Source organism: Myiozetetes cayanensis, unplaced genomic scaffold, assembly GCF_022539395.1.
Source record: "Myiozetetes cayanensis isolate MyiCay16 unplaced genomic scaffold, myiCay2020 scf1, whole genome shotgun sequence".
NCBI lineage: Eukaryota > Metazoa > Chordata > Aves > Passeriformes > Tyrannidae > Myiozetetes > Myiozetetes cayanensis.
In genome coordinates, this window is record NW_026086604.1 from 111,265,856 (window position 1) to 111,284,818 (window position 18,963).

Below are 18,963 nucleotides of genomic sequence, written 5' to 3' on the forward strand. Positions count from 1 at the left end.
AACCAAGTGCACATTAAAAAGAAAATGTGCTTTCTTATAACCCATGGCCTCTATTACTAAAAACAGCACCCTACATACTTTTGGAAGTGGTGTGTACAAAAATCAAATTCAATGCTGAGCTGCAGCACATTCAGTCTGGAAAAGGGTAAAACAAACTAGTGTAACACTTTCCTAAACAGGGAGGAGTTGCTGACTCCCTCAAAGGCAGGGAGTCCCTGCAAAGAGACCTATATGAATTAGAGAGCTGGGCAATTACCGACCACGTGAAGTTTAACACAGTTTAGTATCTGGAATGGGGCAGCCCTGGATGTATGGACAGACTGGGGAATGAGATGCTGGAGAGCAGCACTATGGAAAGGCACTTGGGGGTCCTGGTCGATGGCCAGTTGAATCTGAGTCAGCAGAGCCCTGGCAGCCAGGAGGGCCAACTATGCCCTGGGGGGCATCAGGCAAAGCATCGCCAGCCAGCTGAGGGATGGGATTGTCCCATTCTGCTCTGCACTGGGGTGGCCTCACCTTGAATATTGTGTGCAGTTTTGGGCACCACATTACAAGGATGCTCTTGAAGAGCATCCAAAAGAGGGCAACAAAATTGTTGAAGGGCCTAGAGGACAGGAAGGACCAAGAGCCTTATGAGGAGCACCTGAGGTCACTCAGCTTGTTCAGTCTAGAGGAGACTGAGGGGAGACCTCACTGCAATGACAACTTCCTCACAAGGGGAAGTGAAGGGGCAGGCAGTAATCTCTTCTCTCTGGTGACAAGTGACAGGACCCAAGGGAATGGCCTGAAGCTGAGCCAGGGGAGGTTTAAGGTTGTATATTAGCAAAAGGTTTTTCCCCCAGAGGGTGGTTGGGCACTTGAACAGGCACCCCAGAGAACTGGCCACAGAACCAAGCCTGCCAGAGTTCAAGAAGTGTCTGGACAATGCTCTCAGGCACATGGGGATGTCCTGAGCAAGGCCAGGAATCGGACTTGATGATCCTTGCGACTCCGTTGCAACACAGGATAATCTATGATTCTATGAACATACAATTTTGTGAACAGATTCATTTACCAATTTATTTACTGACTGTAATCACCTAATTACACAATCACAGTTCCTTCCCGAACTGTGGCTGTCAAAAAACTCCTCCCATACAAATCACGACACAATTCACAGGTTCTGTATTTTCACAGGTTCTATATTCTGAGCTTCTGAGGGCTCCTTGATATTCCCTCCCTACTGCCTGGCAAAGCCATGAGAATATTTGCGTCTTTTGCGACCACAAAATGAAGTATCAGTCACAGTAACAATTTACAGAACTGTGATTCTCCCTCTTTTTTTCTCGTATATGAGCCAAGAAGCAGTTAACAATGATGACACTAAAACCTACCGCACCGGGGTATCTGGGTTAACACCTTACTAATATGAACAGGGCAGCTCACACCTCTTGCAGCTATTGTTCGTTTCTCTACTACCTCACTTATAGACATCTTTGCTTTTAGTTCACATTCTGAGGTTTTCAACAGAGCCATAACAGCCAGGGACTAATGGGGAGCTGGGGGAGGGAAGCAAAATACACTGTATAACAAGGTACCAGATTTAGAGAGGTGTCAGCAAGCAATGCCACTGCTCAGCAGATGAATCTCAGTATTAGTATCACACATGTACCCGAAGTACACCCTCAGCAGTCCTACCACAGCTAATGTACAACTACAACATGGACTGGGAGGGACACATAATGTCATTATACAGACACACAGGGAAGCAGAACACTGATGAACTTCAGTGTTTGGAGTCAACCTTTTTGCTCTACACTGAAATCGCAACAGGTTGAATTAAGCTAGTGTGATAACGAAGTTTTTGCCAAAGGACAACTGGGAAGTGAAATTACGCTGTAGATATGAACATCCACCACTCGAAATGCAGCAGTAAGTTTTATAACATTCTCTTAATTCAGTAACAGATCAACACTTAGAGAACATGATCAAAAAAACCCAAAACAAACTTAGAACTTGACTGCTCTATGAATGCCTTGTTTGTAGGGCCTGAAAAGCCAGGCCCAGGACAGGTTTCTATCAGAAATCAGGAGGTTGGCCTTGGCCAACACCCTTCAGCTTTTGAAGAAGCAGCCACAGGCTGCGCCGACAGGACCGCTGCAGTCTGCCACCAGCTACGGGTGTCCCAACACCTTGTGCCAGCTGGAGCCGGCCCACACCTCACTGGGCTCGCTCTCACGAGGAAATGGCCTTTTAATACACCAAGCTGAAGGCCCCTGACTCCGGGACTCAAGGTAGGTGAGCGAACACTACGTGGGCATAAAGGACACAGTTTTCCATTCACTTCTGCGGACACGTGTCTATCAGCGCTCGGGCAAGACCTCGGCAAAACGAAGCCAAAGGCCACGTAACCTTGGTGTTTTTTCTTTTCCTTCGTTACACAGCCAGAGAGGCCACAGCAGCCCCCGCGGGCACCTCGGCCTCCCCCTCGGGGCTGCCTGGGCGCCGCCCGGCCGCTGGAGGTCACGGCGGTGGCGGGAAGGAAGGACGGAAGGCGCGGCGGGGAGAGGGAGCCGGGAGGGCGGTGGGGACGCCCCAGTCCGCCGGGCACCTCGCGGAGGGCCGGAGCCCCTCGGGGTGTCCCTTCCCAGCACCTGCGGGCGGTGCGGGAAGCCCAGCCTAGCCTAGCCCAACCCAGCCCAGCCCAGCCCGCCACCCTCCCCGGCGGGTGAGCGGAGCCAGCGGAAGGCGATGGGGGGGGGGTTTCCCACAGGAAGCCCCGGCGAGGCGGGCGGGAGGAGAGCGGGGGAGTGTGTGTGCAGGAGGGAAGCTCCGCCACCGCCCCGCCATCCTCCCTCCCTCCCTGCCATCCTCCCTCCCTCCCTGCCTGCCTCCCTCCCTGCCTGCCTGCCTGCCTCCTCCCTGCCTGCCTGCCTGCCTGCCTCCGTCCCCGCCGCCCGCCCCGCGGCCGCCCCTACCTGCGGCGCCGGGGGGAGGCTCCATCTGCGAACCCGCGCGCGGCCGCACCTGCGCAAGCGCCGCGCACGCACCGCATCGACCCCGTGGCGGGCGCAGGCGCGGACCCGCCCCCCGCCCGCGCGCCCTGCCCTCAGCGGGCCGGGGCGCGCAGCGTGAGGGGCGCTCTGAGGTGGGTGAGGGGCACGGGTGGTCTCGGACTCTGAGGGTCACCGAGGAGTCACAGAATGGGTCGGGTCGGAAAGGGACCACAGCGGGGTCATCAGCTCCAGCTCCCTGCTCAAGCTGGATCGTCCCGCAGGACGTGGCTCAGGGTTGTGTCCAGACGGTTCTTGTACGTCTCCGGTGAGGGAGATTCCACAACCTCTCTGGACAATCTGTTCCATGCTCGGTTACAGTAATCCTCATGTTCAGATCGGGCTTCCTCTGCATCAGTTGCTGCCCACTGGCTCTTGTCCTGTTGCTTGGTACCGTTGAGAAGAGCCTGGCTCCATCCTCTTGACACACCCTCCCTTCACATACTTGTAGGCATCGATGAGGTCCCCTCCCAGTCATCTCTTCTCGATGCTTCCTCAGCCCTTCTGCATAAGAGAGATGCTCCAGTCTCCCAGTCACCTTCGTTACCCTCCACTGAATCCACTCCAGGAGCTGTGTCTCTCTTGTACTGAGCAGCCCAGAACGGGGCTCCCTGCACGCCCAGGTACAGGGAGTACCTCTTCCCTGGGAACCTCAGGGAAGCTTGGGAGTGTGTGCAGCCCCTGACAGGGGCTGGGTGTCACAGCCTCCAGCCCAGGCCTCCAGCCTGACTTCCACAGCAAGGGCTTGAAGTGGAAAAGGAGGATGTCAGTGGTGGCAGTTTTAACCAATGAGTTGGTCCGTGCCCTTTAAGAAGGGCTTCCCAATCAGCGGGCAAGAGATCCTCTCTCATGCCTCATTATCTCTGGCTCCACGTTCCTGTGACAGATGTGTGGTTGAGAGAGGAATCAGGAAATTTGCTGTACCACCTAAACCTCATATTTAGGAGTCTGCAGTATGTTTAACTAACCAGTCTTTAGTTTTTCGATAATAATAATGGCCAGTCTTCGCGAGCGAAGATCCGGGGAAGGTCTTTACACCTTCCAGCCTGCACATTGGATTTTTAAGGTGAGACACAGTGTGCGCGGAACTGAGCCCACCCTTTAATCCTAAGGTTCATCTGCCGGGGCCAAGCGAGCTTGGACGGTGGCAGCGAGGTCCTTAGGACGTAGATGGATTGCCTTACATGGCTAACGAGCTCCATCTGCCCAGGAGACCCTTTTCTCATCAGAATAGGTCAAGAGACAGACAAATCACAAGGAAGTACTAAGCTAATAGGAGCCCCTGGTGGTCTAGTGGTTAAGGGCGCGGCGCTGTCACCACCGAGGCCCGGGTTCGATTCCCGGTCAGGGCCACTCCCGGGCAGATGGAGCTCGTTAGCCCTTAAAGGCAACCCACCTACGTCCTAAGGACCTCGCTGCCACCGTCCAAGCTCGCTTGGCCCCGACAGATGAACCTTAGGATTAAAGGGTGGGCTCAGTTCCGCGCACACTGTGTCTCACCTAAAAAATCCAATGCGCAGGCTGGAAGGTGTAAAGACCTTCCCCGGATCTTCGCTCGCGAAGACTGGCCATTATATATATGTACATTTATATATTATATTATTATTATATGTACTTTAGTTTTTCATGGTACGAAGCAATGCTGCCTGCTTTGGAAAACAAAATGTGCAATATATTAAGATAAATAAATAAATAAATAAATAAATACTGGCAAATTGCCATACAATTAAAAATCCAAGAACGTGACTCCCCAGAAATCAAGAGAAATTAAAAACAAGGAGACGTGTCTGAAACTCAGGACTTGTTTTAACAAATGCAATCCAGGATTTTCAAGAAGCCCACCTTCTTTTCCTATCTTCAACATTTTGGAGTGACAGGTGGTATCGAAAATCAGTCATTTTATGCAGTAGCCTCCTACAGGAGGCTGCAAAAATGCTTCTAAATACAGTGTTTCCTCTGTTATCTGGCATTGTTACTTGCTGTTAGATGGAAAGATGAGTGTTAAATATTACCTTCTTAGTGGGAAGTCCAGGAGCCTTCCCCAAACACCAGATAGACCTTCTATGCCTCTTGAAGATAATAAGTCTAGAAAAAATCAGTAGGAGGAATTCTGATAGCAATCACCAAATTATTTGTTCTTTAAAAGAAGTTTCATTAAAGTTTCAAGTCAAGTTTTTTCCCCAGATTTACATTATTTTCCCCATCTGAAAATTCAGTCCCTTTATTTGAAAATAGATTGTTTCAATTTGAGGCCACACTAAGAGCCAAGTTCTTCATGTTGATATGTTCACAGAAATTAGTAGAGCGTGATGTAGGCAAAATCTTCCACACGACTGCTTTTGGCCTTACTGGTCTAGAGCATTTCAGCTTTACACCATTAAGTGCCTTTATGCTTTGCTTTTCTTTAAAATCCATGTCTGATATCTTTCCATAGAGTAAAATGTGAATGTTACAATTGTTTTCTGCAATTTTAAACTATACCACTTCAGTTAATGTTTATACACTGATTAAGAGAATTTTAGTTCAACAGGGCTGTGCAAATGCAACATGTCGACTTACTTGTATTTGCTTTATTAAGGGATTTTTGGCTTATGCCGCTTCTGCACTGAATGTAAGAGTGCTTAAGAAAAGATACCAGCCAGTCTGCAAAGAGTTCTTGTATGTATCTGCATCAAGAAAATGCAAGAGAACATGTGACACAAGGAGGAGCTTTCACCAAAAAAAAAGGAGAATGTATGCTTACAGTAAGTCAAGTTAAGAAAAAGGCACTATTTTAGTTAGTGATTTTTGCTGCTCTTAGACTCTTGGCTATTGATGTTTATGTATGACCTGCAAAATCAGAACTCAGAAGATTTCTTTTATTGATGAAGATCTTTGAATTTACATGTCAGGTCTGTGCGTTGTGTTAATTTAATCACAGGATACTAGGCTAGACAGAACTTTCTTTGATGAAGGCAATACACACAAAAACAGAAGTCCAAAAACTTTGTAAGTTGGGGAAGCTGTCCTCTCTTCTTCCAGTAGCAAGCCTGGAAAGCAGAAACAGGATTTTTCTGTAAGTCTTATTTCCAAGTCTGACCTAAAAAAACAAGGAATGCTAAGAACTGCAAGGGAGTAAGACACACCTTGATGAAATAAGAACAAATACAAAGGAAAAAATTGTCTAGAACAACTTTGGCTAGAACAAAGATGGAGATTTGAGGGTCACAAATAGTTTTTGAGCAAGGGCATAGGCAGCTCTGGGTCTGATAATAGTCTTGTGCATTTGGGGCTATTAGAAATGATTGGAAATGAGAAAGTATTGGAGAAAGTGTTACCTTGACAGATAAGCAAATGAGACTGACATTACAGAGAGGAGGAATGGCATAAGTAAGACAGAAACTGTCCACAAAGGGCTTTAAATTAAGATAAATAGCTTATGTCTGACTTGGGAGTCAGTGCAGCGATCCCAGGAAGTGGCCCAGTGGCTGACACAGTGACACAGGAGAACTGGTAAGAAATTTTCTTACAGCAGCTCAAATGAATACAAGCAGAACAATTTTCACAACCAGAAAAGAGGAAGTTACAGTGTTAGAGATATGAAGTGTTAAGAGCCATATCAAGAATTCTGGCAGTATAGATAAAAAAGTAAAATGCTTCGTAAATACATATTCTGCATGCTTTTTATATGCATTCTTGATGTTATTATGTTCATCAACCTATACAGAGAAAGGATAGTTTTTCTTTCATTAATGTGGAAGTGCCCATGGAAGTGAGCTATATATATATATCCTGTTGGATCATCCAAAGGTATAAAGGGATGGTTTTGTTAAAAAAAAAAAGTGCAAAGTGGGTCTCCTTTAAACATGAGGTCTAACTTGTATCTTATCCCAGGAGAGCATTCTGAAATGACATCTGGAGTGTGCAATTTGTGTTTAGTCAAATCTTTTTTAATATGAATCTTGCACAAGTTGGGCAGCCCTGTGAAGTTGTGCTGAAATGTGTGGGGCTTTTGCCATGTAGCACTTTGATACAAGTTAGTACTGTATGCTTCATTTAACTGACATCCAGTAAACTTGCTTAATTGGGACATCTCTTGGGGCACTGATGTGAGACCAGTAGTACTTAATACACACAACTGCTACTTAACAGGGCCTTAACGGGACAGTGGCTGCTGCTTACAGCCCCTGGTTATTCAGTGCTGCTTGTGTCATCTCTCTGTTACAGTTTCCTGGAACTTGCCTATCCAAGGAAAATGTTCCCTGTAATTAATTCCCTGAGAATAAAATACTAGGTGCACTAGGGAAAGTAGACTGATGATGGTGGTCACAATTTATGCACTGATTGTTACAGTGGGGAAGATATGGTAACTTCCCTGATAATCTTGAAGGATGCCCGAGACAATGCTTTTCTTACAAAATTTAAAAAAAAAACCATAATCAGAAGTAGTGTTGGGTAACAGTAATTTCTGTGTTCCAATTCGTGTTGTCATTTGATTAGTTAATCGCCCATTTTCAAAAGTGTGAACATATTTTCACACTTCAACCAAGACGGTGTTAACAATGAAACTATAGATAGCAATAGAGATTCATTATCTGTCCCACGTGTCTCCACACCTAGTTCTTACCAGATAAAGAGAGCCTATCTGTCTACACACAGGTGTGATTTTTTTTTTTAAACAATAGCCTTGGTCAAATGAGTTCAAAGGCATATTTTCAAGTGGCACCTCTTCGACATTTTCGCTGTTGACATTTTTGATCTTGTTTCATGAAATATAACTTCCAGTAAAAGGCTGTGATTCTTTTCTAAGCTTACCCATGTGAAATACATTCACTCATAAGTGTGAGATGTGGGGGAGCCTTAAATGAGAATATTTAGAATCAAAGAAACATTTCCTTTTCTTAGGGGAACACACTCTTACGGAAGCCACTGCACAGTTGTTCAGGGCCTTATTTGCAACTGCCATCTGAGATTGCCACTGACTAGAGACCTGTCTTCCAGAAAAGGGAAAAACATGAAGAAGGAGTTTGTAGTGTCTTTTGGTTGTGCAAGTTGCAGCATTTTGTGTTTACTCCCCCATAAAATTAAACCAATCTATATGTCTGTTTAAGGACAGGAGGTCTTTACATCAGAATCTGTTACTACAGGAAGAAGCACTGGGCATGTTGAACTCCTTCCATCCTAAGTAATCTCTAACTCTTCTTGTTCTGGATATTAGTATCTTGCAGACCTCTGAACCTGCAGCTGGCAAGTCTCACATAACTGGCATGAGACTTCTGCAGTATCTTCACAGTTGAAGGCACCAGCGCTGTGTGGCCTTGGCCTCTCTCTTTCCCTAGAAGAACTGCAACTGGCATGTTGCTAAGTGGGAAGGTCTGTGGTGGCAGGGCCTATCCCGAGTCTTGGTGAAGTCTCTTATCACCTCACCAAGAATGACACCTTTCCCTTCATGGGCCTGGCCTGGCTCCTGATGTTTCAGGAGAGTTGGAACCATCTGATCAGGGTGACTACCAAAATTTGTCGACTTTCTAGCAAGATGTCACTGAAGTAGTATATAGGGAGCTGCTCAAGTAGAAAAATTACATAAAATAATAATTATGTTTGCCAGTCACCACTAGATCTGATTGGCAGAGTGCAAAACTCTTCAGTTCCTTTTCTGAAGTCTGCACACAACAGCACAATCTTTCATTGGCTTTTTTTCTCCTCAAAATTTCCTCATTTTATCTCAACAGACTCAGATGTACCCCAAAGTTATAAACATATGATGTACCAGATGTAGATCACTTGACTGGTACCAAGATTTTCAAATGGTAGTAGTTCAATAGTGTAAGAGCCAGGGAAGGCTCACCACCAAAACAAAGCAAACTGTGAACTTTCATTGTTTGATTTACCTTGCTTACAAGAACAATTACTTTTCAGGCTACAATCAGAGTGCTTTGCTGTCTGAATACATTCACAACAGTTAAATGGTGACTGTCATTTGCATTGGAGGTTTTATTTAGAAACTTATTTCAGCCACTACCGAAGTGTAGGCTTTTGTTTTCTCTCCTTGCAACTCTACATACAGTAACAAGTTTTCCTTCTGTTTATGATTTTCTTTGAAAAGTTACTTAGCTATTCCTTTGCTTCATCCTTTCCCATTTTTTTACCTGCCACACAGAGAAGGGCTAGTCCTTGATGATAAATGTTTAAAAGGAACTGGTTCAGTGTTCAATGTGGCTTCTAGGTCACTGTAACCACTGTGTGGTGCAGTCCTCTGAATATGTGAGCTGGCACAAGAGCCCTCCTGGTGTCCTGTTAGTAGTAGCCTGGACATTCTCTAATTACTCCTTAGTCTGGTTTTTATTTGTTGGGGAGAGAGTTGTGCCAGAGCAGAGAACATCTCTATGGTGGCAAACCCTGAAGTTCTAAGGTACTTTCAAATCCATTCCATCTCATAGACAGGGGTTACAACTCCATCCTTGGCGTCAGGAGTTGTATTACAAGTAAAAAAAAAAAGAAAGCCTTTAAAAACTGAAATGAGCTACGTAGTCAGTCCTGTTTGAGTGCTAGTCTTGTTTGTACATACTCATTTTGTGTAGTAAATCCCTGCTTAGAGACACAAATCCTCTTAACTGCTGGTTGATCCTCTTAAGAATCATTGTCTGTTTCTTTAGTTCTGGAAATGTTTGCTTCTCGTTAGGCACACCACCCTGTAATGTAGGATCATCATTCTGCCTTGAAGTTCAACCACACTAGTTACTTCTTTCATCTCTAGACCACAAAAACCCTCAGAGATAGGGAAACAACAGCACAAAGAGCTTAAGCATTTTGCCAGGCATTGTGGAGGAATAATAGTGGTAAACTGGAGATCTGAAGATCAAGCTTCTCAATTTATAGTCCACTGAGATTACTTGAGATTGTAACACTACTCATAGTTCAGAAAATTAGGCCGAAGTACAATCCGTACTTCTGCATTTGGATTGCCATCATGGAAAATTTTAAGATCTGAGTCATCAGGGCAGAAGACAAAGCTACTTATTAACATATCTAGAGAAGGATGCAGAAATTAAAGAGAAAAAAATGTCATTGCTGAATATGATCCTGATGCTGTCTAAAAAAATCTTTCTGTCAGCACAGACAGCTTCTTTTTGCATGCATCAAGTTCTCAGTATTTAGCTTATTGTAAATCCTCATAGCTCTCCCTACCCAAATTTACAGTAGGATGGTTTTATATAATTATCTACAATTTTGTATTTGCATACCTCCTTAGTTTACATTGTTGAGAAGTCTGTGGTCATTTGTCTCCTTCTCCATAAAATATGAAAAACTATTTGAGGCACAGGGACTTATTTTTCTTAAAATTTACAGTAGTTGAATAAATTCACTGCACTTGTTTCTAATGCAGACTTGACACTTAAAGACTGATAAACAGAATGTGAGTAGAGGAGATGCTTTTCTACCATGACAGATATGTTCAAAGCATGGTTTTTTTGGTCAAAGCTTTTCCCTTCACTTTAGTTTTTAGGTGCACAGGAGTGATGCAACAATAAAAATGCTGAACACTTAGCTTCTTCGTATTCACCAGTCTGGAAAATTCAATCTGACTTTAAATTTAACACTACTCTTCTAAGGAGCCTCAACTGACCAGCACTGATTCTGTGGTTTTACTAACTGAGATATGGATGTTGTCAAGAGCAAGTATTGGCAGTCGTAAAAGTCCAGAACCTGAACTTCAGTAAGGGGAAAAAAGTTCTTTTGCTTTTTGTTTTCATCCATTGCTTTGAAAATCAACTTCTTGGTTCCTAGTATCTTATCTATGTTGTGCAGTTCAGCATTTGTTTGTAAGTACAGGAGGCTTATTGGGGAAGTCAGTGAAATTATCATGTTGCATATTTTTGAGTTGAGAAATAAATTCTCATTGAAGCGGCAAAGAAATGTTATTTCTATCCTCATCTCCTTTTCCGATCTTTTTTTATGTTGCTGAGTGTGGTTCTACAGCTGCTGTACTTTCATCTACTGACATTCATTTCAGTGTTAAGGGAGCACTGAATGCAGGGAAGGGAGATCTGATTTGAAAACTCAGCTCTTGACATGTATTTCCCTGCAATATGATTCTGGTGTGTTCCTAATTATTTATCTCACATGGATATTTACATCCATAAGCAATACAGGCTTTGTGCAACTCCAGTTCTGATGGTTGGTTGGCTGGGCATGTAGCAAGAGTTAGTTGCTGTTGATATGCCAAACCATAGTATTGTCTGTAGAATCATGAGATTTTATTTTTTTTTTTACTATTAATGTGACCTGTTGTAATACACAGAATAAAAATGAAAACTCAAAGGCTTTATCCTATTGATTCCAGTTGTGTTTAGAAGGCCTTAAGAGCCTGACAGCTTCTACATTCAAATTCTTTGCTGCAAAGCATTTAATTAACTATCTTCTTTGCTTTACAACCAACGTTCAATCTTTATTCACAACTGAAAAGTAGATGAGGATATGGAATGTAAGGAAGCTGGATACAGAAGTGGATACTCAATGGAAACCCTTGGCAAAGTTAGTAAAACAAATCTTGTAAGGTCTTGGAAGTGCTAGACAGTTCTGAAATTTCAGTGATGATGGTAACAGTTTTCATTTAGGGCAAACTGAAACTGGGAGTTGAATACAGATACTACAATTCAGGATTTCATAGCTCATATCTTTGCTCTTCAATTAAATAAGTATTTAAAGTGTATCCTATATTTCTCAATTTTTCCTGGTAAGGTGAAATTTGGGATTGTAGATTTTACTATTTTTATGTTTTACCTATCTCCAGCATTAGTTTAATTATTGTGAATTATTAACATCAGTATCAGGGATTTGGGTCTGTTTTTTTCAGGCATTGTCTGCATATCTGTTCCAAAGATCTCATAGTATAAACAATTGAAAGGAGTAACAGGCAGAATTGAATAAGGGCAGAGAGCAAGAAAACTTTAGAAATGTCATATTTGGTATTGAAGACCTCTGCTGCATGTCTTATTATTATACATATGTAATATATGTGAAGTGTAGTATAACTATTATATATATATACGTATTTAATTTTCTTTTCTGCTTATCCTACGGAATTAGGAAGGAGCATAACATCAAGGAAGGCATGATTGAATGGTGATGTGTCAAAACAAAGTGTAACTAAGGTTTAACTAAGGTTTAACTTTCTGTCATGTTTTTTGCATAACTGAGGCAAAGTGTTATTCAACTCAGAAAAGCAGGGATTTTTTGATGGGTTATTTCAAAGTCATTGTTTCTTGGAGTTGTTTTTTTTAAAACCCTACTTTTTATAACACCTTTTATTTAATTTCAGTGACTAATTCATGTTTTAGAGAAAAGAGTATTTGGTACTCTAAACTTTCAGTAAGGTTCATAACATCTCTGAGATTTCCCAGAACTTCTACAATAAAATTATGGGAGAGCAAATTTGATATTTCTGGTAAGTCAAAGGCTTGGAACAAACAGAAAATGATCCTTTTGAAAATTACCCGTTACATGAATTAGCATAGAGAAGTAGAAAAGCAGAGAAAACAATAAAAATGCCCATCCTCTGAGTCTTTTTGTGTTTTACTTTGAGTGGGTATTTGGAAATGTAACAGAATCCACTGCCATAGATAAATCAACTTTTTTTTCATGAGTGTTGTACTCTACAACAGAAACATGTAAATCTCCCTCAGTATCATAATTTGTATTCAGTTAAGTACCAAAAAGTTGATTGCAGTGTGTAATGAATCAATTCCCATGCTAGGATAAGCTGTAGAAAGGAGAAGCTGAAGTTTGAATTTCATCATTTTCTGATATGGAACAGCAGATTAGGAGTAACAGCAAGATTTTAACCCCTGCGTTCTAAAGACACATTAGGGTTCCGATTTCAAACTCATTGGTATGCCATTTATGCTGTCACCCAGTAACCTCCACTTCATCTCCAAATCTCTCATATTAATTGTCTTGCTTGCCATCCTTTGTTGTCCATGAAAGTTTTTGCTTACTTTTTTTAAATATAAAGTTTTGGTTGGTGAGTGGCACTTGATCTTGTACTAGCATGGACAGATGTTAATCATGTGTGTGGCTGAACTACAGTTTCTGCAGTTGCAACTTTTACAGTTCCTTCATATTCATTGCTTCTTGTTTAACCATTTACATGTTAACTTGCCATAAAAAGGAATTTGTAACCTGAAATGTCATTAAAAATATTGTATGCAGAGATTGATGCTATCATTTTAAAGTATTTAAATGCATTTGCACTTTGACAAAAATTATGGCAGCTATTAATAATATAACAGAGAGCAAATAAGTAACATTGTAATTCACTTTTTATATTGTTTGACTTGACTCAAAATTTTGTTAGTCAAAAAATCAGGAGAAATTCTGAATTTAATTATTTTAAGCTCTGTGTGGTTTACACAAGCAGGGATATATGTTAATTTAAAAAAAAAAAAACAACCAACACCAACAGTTTGCTTTACCTTTAGACACCAAGAATATCATCATGTTTAAGAATGTCTCATGTAGATTTCAGTTCTAGATTTCACTGTGGAAGACAGAGCTACTCATATGTAAGAGACGTAGAATACAACCCTAATTAGGACATCTGGCATGAATGCCAGCAGAATACTTCTAGGATGGTTTAACCAGTTGTGGTGTTAATTTAAGTTCCATTCATGTTCTACTTGCCTCTTCAACAAAGATTGAAATTTAAAGCATTGTTCCAAAGAAAATGTTATGTTACCTAGCTTTGTGTAATTAAAATACCATTTTGAACTGTTTAGCGTTAAACTAAAATGGCCATCCAGATGATGATTAAGACAAGAGGGCACAGGCTTAAGCTCTGCCAGGAGACGTTTAGGTTGGATATTAGAAAGAAGTTCTTTACAGAGAGAGTGATCAGGCATTGGAATGGCCTGACCAGAGAGGTGGTGGATTCACCATCCCTGGAGGTTTTAAGATGAGGCTGGATGTGGCACTGAGTGCCATGATCTAGAAATCACAGCGGGGTTGGGTCAAGGGTTGGACTTGATGATCTCAGAGGTCTCTTCCAACCCAGTTAATTCTATAATTCTATGATTCTACGATTCTACGACATCCAGCTATTAAATGGAATTTGCATTTAATTTGGCCTTATGTAGCCCAAATTCTCCTTGAGCTAATGCTTCACTAGAACATGGCAACTGAACAAACATGATTCTTTTGATACTAAAGGAACTTATGTTGTAGATTTGATTGACCTTTTATTCATCGTGCCATGTTCTGCTTTGATTATAAACAATTCAAAATGTTCACTTCAACATATTTTTTTCCCATAAATTCATTCCATTGGTACAGCAAAAATCCTCACAGCATAAGGCCATCTGCAAATTGTGAGTACCAACCAGGTTAGGGCACCGCTGGCTTCCAGCTGAGGAGCTCTGGTTCCTCTGGACCAGGGTGACACTCAGTCTCCAGGGTCTGCTCCAGAAGACACCTTAGGGAGGAGATCTGCTGTGGTGAACCAGCATTAGGAGGGTGAGAAACAGCTGCAGCCTGAGCTGCTGGCCAGCCTGCCTGCTGGAGGTGCAGGGCTAGGGCAGCACAGAGCCAGGGTGGGGAAAAGCAGCAGAATCTCAGTGGCGTGGTTCTTGCCAGGTTAGGGAATGTGTAACGGAGCAGCTGTTGGATATGCAGTGACAGTTACCACGACCACCGTGGCTTTGCTGGCTGACAGCATGTCTCCCAAAGGGGGGTAAAGCATGGGCTACTCTAATCAGATGTTCATTCGGAGAAAAATGAACTTTCTGTCATTCAAGTCCTTGCGGGTACTACAAAGAGAACAAAAGAGTAGTCATTAAAAAAAAAAAGTCACTGGCTACTGACCTGCCTGTCAATGAGCATTAAAGAAATGTGATGCTACTACTGGGAAACTATCAAATTTACTTTGAAGAGCAATGCTAATGTCAAAATCGGTGTTGATTTTATAACAATCATGCTGGAAACCAGGGATGTTTTGTTTTTATTGTAAAGGAAAAATACTCCACAACAGATACCTGCATTAGCAAGGGAGAAAATCTGCTGATGAAATTGGGAGGTAACAGAGTGGGGAAAAAGGTAGTTTTTCATTGCAGTTAGAGTTTGGCTATAGTATATTCCTCACAGTTCACTACATCAATTAGGCTGTTGAAATTGGCAATAAACCCTGGGAAAGGATGAACATATTGTCAGAATAGTTGTTTTTTTAAAGAGGTGCACTCACTCTGACTCAGGGAGGAGCTGGAGTCTGCAGTAAAGGGAGAGCAGCAAGCACTAACATACTTAAAACGCATTGAAGTTAGAAGCTGTGCTACGGTAAATCAACAATTTTTCTAGGAAGGATTTGCAAGACCCTCAGAAAAAGAAGAAATGCATACACCAGTTCCATTTCTGCATAATTAAATTCATATCCTGTTTCAGAAAAGAGAAAGAGCTTTGAGGTCTCACTTCAGCTTTTACTGTGTTTGATGTACACCAGAAATACCCTCCTAGCTTTTCACACACTACTAGTCAGAAGACTACTGCAACTCTGTAAGTGCTGTGCTGTTCTGGCTAGGTGGTTTTGCCATAGACTCTTCTTAGCATCTGTTCATTCAGTTTCTCTCTTCTCTGTCATTTACTTCAGACCACTTCTGACTTCTGCAGTATAAAAAACTCCAACTAGTAGTGTATATAAGCCTGAATCATACAAAGAAGTGGGCTTTTTACTTCTGTCCATTCCATAATCATGTTTGAAGCTTCTACGTTTATCTTGTATATTGGTGGTTAGTCAGAAGGCCATACAGACATTAGGGCCTTTGGGAGAGATCCTCCCTGCTTTTCATTTGAAAGCAGGTCACTGCTCTTATTGATTTCTGGACTACCAGATATTGTATGTGTCAATGTCAAGTTTTAGGTCTCCTCTTGTGTTGGTAGTGGTGATGAAGAATTCAATATTTGGGTTGTATGGGAGCACACCTAGGTCATTTTGCCATTAAAATTACTAGAGAACCAGAAAGCTTCCCTTGTTTTCAACTAACAAATCTCAAGATGGTTCAAATCCATTTAGAAAGGTAATTTGTGTAATTGTTTATTGTTTTGTGTGTTGGTGGGGTTTTTTTCTTTTGTTATTTCCAGGAAAAAAAACAACAAAGGACTTTTTTTTTCCTTTTACTATTTCACAATAACTAGGCTTCTCCTGGAATGTTAATATTGCTGTTGCTCATCTTAGAAAAAAAAATTTGAGATTTAGAGAGAGTGAGTTATTTTCTTGAAAAATTGATGATGAATGGTGACAAAAATGTCCATGTGAAATATGTTAAACTCTTAAGGTATGTAGGAATTAAATGGTGTTTTATTTAAGATTTGTATAATCTGTGTGAAACACAGACAACTTTAAAGAATGTTGCTACACTTTTAGCTAGAAATGTATACCTTTCTGTCCAGCTCATACTATAAATGTTAAAAGTAATTTTGACCCACATTTGAAAGGAAAGTTCTTGTATTTTTCATATTAAAGTATTTGACATGTTAATATTACCTGGAAAATTCATTGATAAAGCTTATAAAACTGAATGCCATTTTACCAAGAAAAAATATCTTCTCCCTTTCAAGCAGCACTAGATATTTTGCAACATCCAGAAGTGCAGACCAAGAGCAGTCTCTTTGAGAAGAGATTCTCAGAAGATTCAGATCCCTTAAACATGCTCAAACCTAGAAAATAGAAATACAAACCACAAAATAAAGTGTGTATGTTTATTAATGACAACTGTTGCTTTTTATCTCCCCTCCTCAATTCCACTGTCTTGAGACTGCAGCAGAAACCATGTCACCAGATAAATGCCTTTCAAATAACTTCTTTAATTAACCTCCTATTCTTGAAAAACATGCAAAATTAGTAATACCTTAAGCAACCCCAAGTGTTTCTAAATGTGCGAACGCATTTGGTGGGATAGGCACATACTATTTCACCTGAGCATAAATTAGTATATTGCAAAAGGAAAAAGTAAACATAATACTTGTATTTATAAATCCAAATAGAAATCCTTGTAAGCAGTCTAGGAAATGGTCATCCAGTTGTCAAGGCTGAATGAAGTTTGCACATGAGGAGCAGTGTGTTGAATTTCTAGTCTGAAGTTTATGCAGAAGAAAAATTACTTCAACAATTACATTTGGGTATGGAAATGGACTTTTTGGCTTACTGAGCTTGGCTTTGAATTAGCTGGGTTTATACTATAGGAGCGAACTTCCTTCACTCGAGCTATATCAGTTTACCTTGGCCCAGAGTTCACTTTTTCCAGTAGAAGTGGGTTAAAGTTGCCATTCAGGTACTCTGTAAGCCATCTTTATGTGGTTGAATTGATTCTTTCATCGTGTTAAGGCATCTTTCTGAATTGCTTGGGAAGGAGCTCTGACAACACTGTTGTTTTAGAAAGTCCAACAGCAGAGTAAACTCTTACCTACATTTAGCGGCTGTCTTTAGATTCTTTAATTCCCTCTTAAGCAGGGTCAGACTTTATTTGCCTCCTGCCTGTGACTGACAGTACCCAGTGGTCTACTCTTCACAGTCACAGGCTTTGAAAAGTGTCCCTGCACACTCCCTGTGCTTGATGTTTGCAGCTGTCCTCAGGCAAGTGGCTTAAGGGCAGATATAATTATTTTAGAGTTTTCTGAAAATATGAATTTAAACATTCCAGACAGTTTTTAACACAGTTGGCTTTTATGCTATATTATATTTTAACAATGGCTGCCTTTTTTTTGTGTGTCTTATTTCTGATGCAACTGTTCCGTATTTGCCAATGGATTGTCCTTCCTCAGCAGAAAATAAGAATGGCCCTATGAAGATGGGTTCTCTAATCTTAAAATTGTGTGTCTAGAGAAAAAGAAAGAAAGGAACAGAGGAGGCAGGTTCAGCAAGAAATGAAGAAGAGCAATAAATTACTTCACCAGGATATCAAACAGCTCTTAACATAACTACTATCAATCACTTTGAAGAACCTGTGCCCTAGCAGTAATTACTATGGCCAGACCACTCTGGTTTTAGGTGTGGGAGCACAGGTTCTTCCATCAATCCCATTCCAGAAAGGCAGTGTGTTAGGCCTTCCACTCAATTGGAAGAGAGAACAAAGACAATTACTGCCTTGATCCGAGTGTTAGCATCGGTTGTTTTCACATGTGTTAAATGTATTCTGGAAGTGTTCCTGTTTATTGTGTCTTAATTTAGGAAAGAAATTATGTGTTTGGTGTGTTTTGCAACCCTGTGAAACACAAAATCTAGTCTCCCCAAATCTGTAAAATTTACCAGCAGTAAACCCAAACTCTAGAATATGCCATGGCCATGGTATTGATGAAGGTGCAAAACTTAGGATTAAGTGATGCGTTGCTTGACCATGGCGTGTTGTCAGCACTTTTAAGCCTTCCCTTCACAGTTCAGCACCTCAGTGTGCTCTGCCAAAATGACCAGGCAACCACTTCATTTTTCCTGACAGCGTGTTCCCCTCTGCTTCTGTAACTTCGTAGATGCTTTAAACCCAACAAGACTATTTATTCTAACTTTGTCAGTCCACCAAACAAATAAGCAATATGAAGTTATGGAATGGAGAGAAGGGATTTTTAGGACTTTCTTCTTCCCTGAGAGGGGAGCTAGTACAACACGGTGCTTTGGGAAAACATCCTAGGATACAGTGGACTGTCCTGAGAAGTATGGGATGTTTGAGTTAAGTACCCCAATAAAGGTTATGGTTTTTGCTTTCAAAGCTCTAATGTAAATAAGGACATGCTGTGTTGGTAAGAGAAGTGAACATTTCATGCACCCTAGTTAGTTTAGACCATGGCTTTCTGTCAGCATAAATGCACAGATGATGTTTTCCCATTTAACCCTATTTTGGTGATACTTTCAATTTGACTCATTATTACTCACAGAAAGACTTAAAGCAACAGAAACCTTCATAGTTATGAGAGA

The 18,963-nt window shown here is 41.5% G+C and overlaps 1 protein-coding gene across 1 annotated transcript in view; it reads right to left on the reverse strand.

Moving 5' to 3' along the window:
• Positions 1–3,037, reverse strand: part of CMC1 (C-X9-C motif containing 1) — a 46,302-nt gene extending 43,265 nt beyond the window's left edge. Inside the window, exon 1 of the mRNA XM_050319271.1 lies at positions 2,958–3,037. Within this exon, the coding sequence (XP_050175228.1) occupies positions 2,958–2,982 (25 nt within the window). The 5' untranslated portion in view covers positions 2,983–3,037. The remainder of the gene's footprint in view (positions 1–2,957) is intronic.
• Between the last annotated feature and the right edge of the window lie 15,926 nt (positions 3,038–18,963).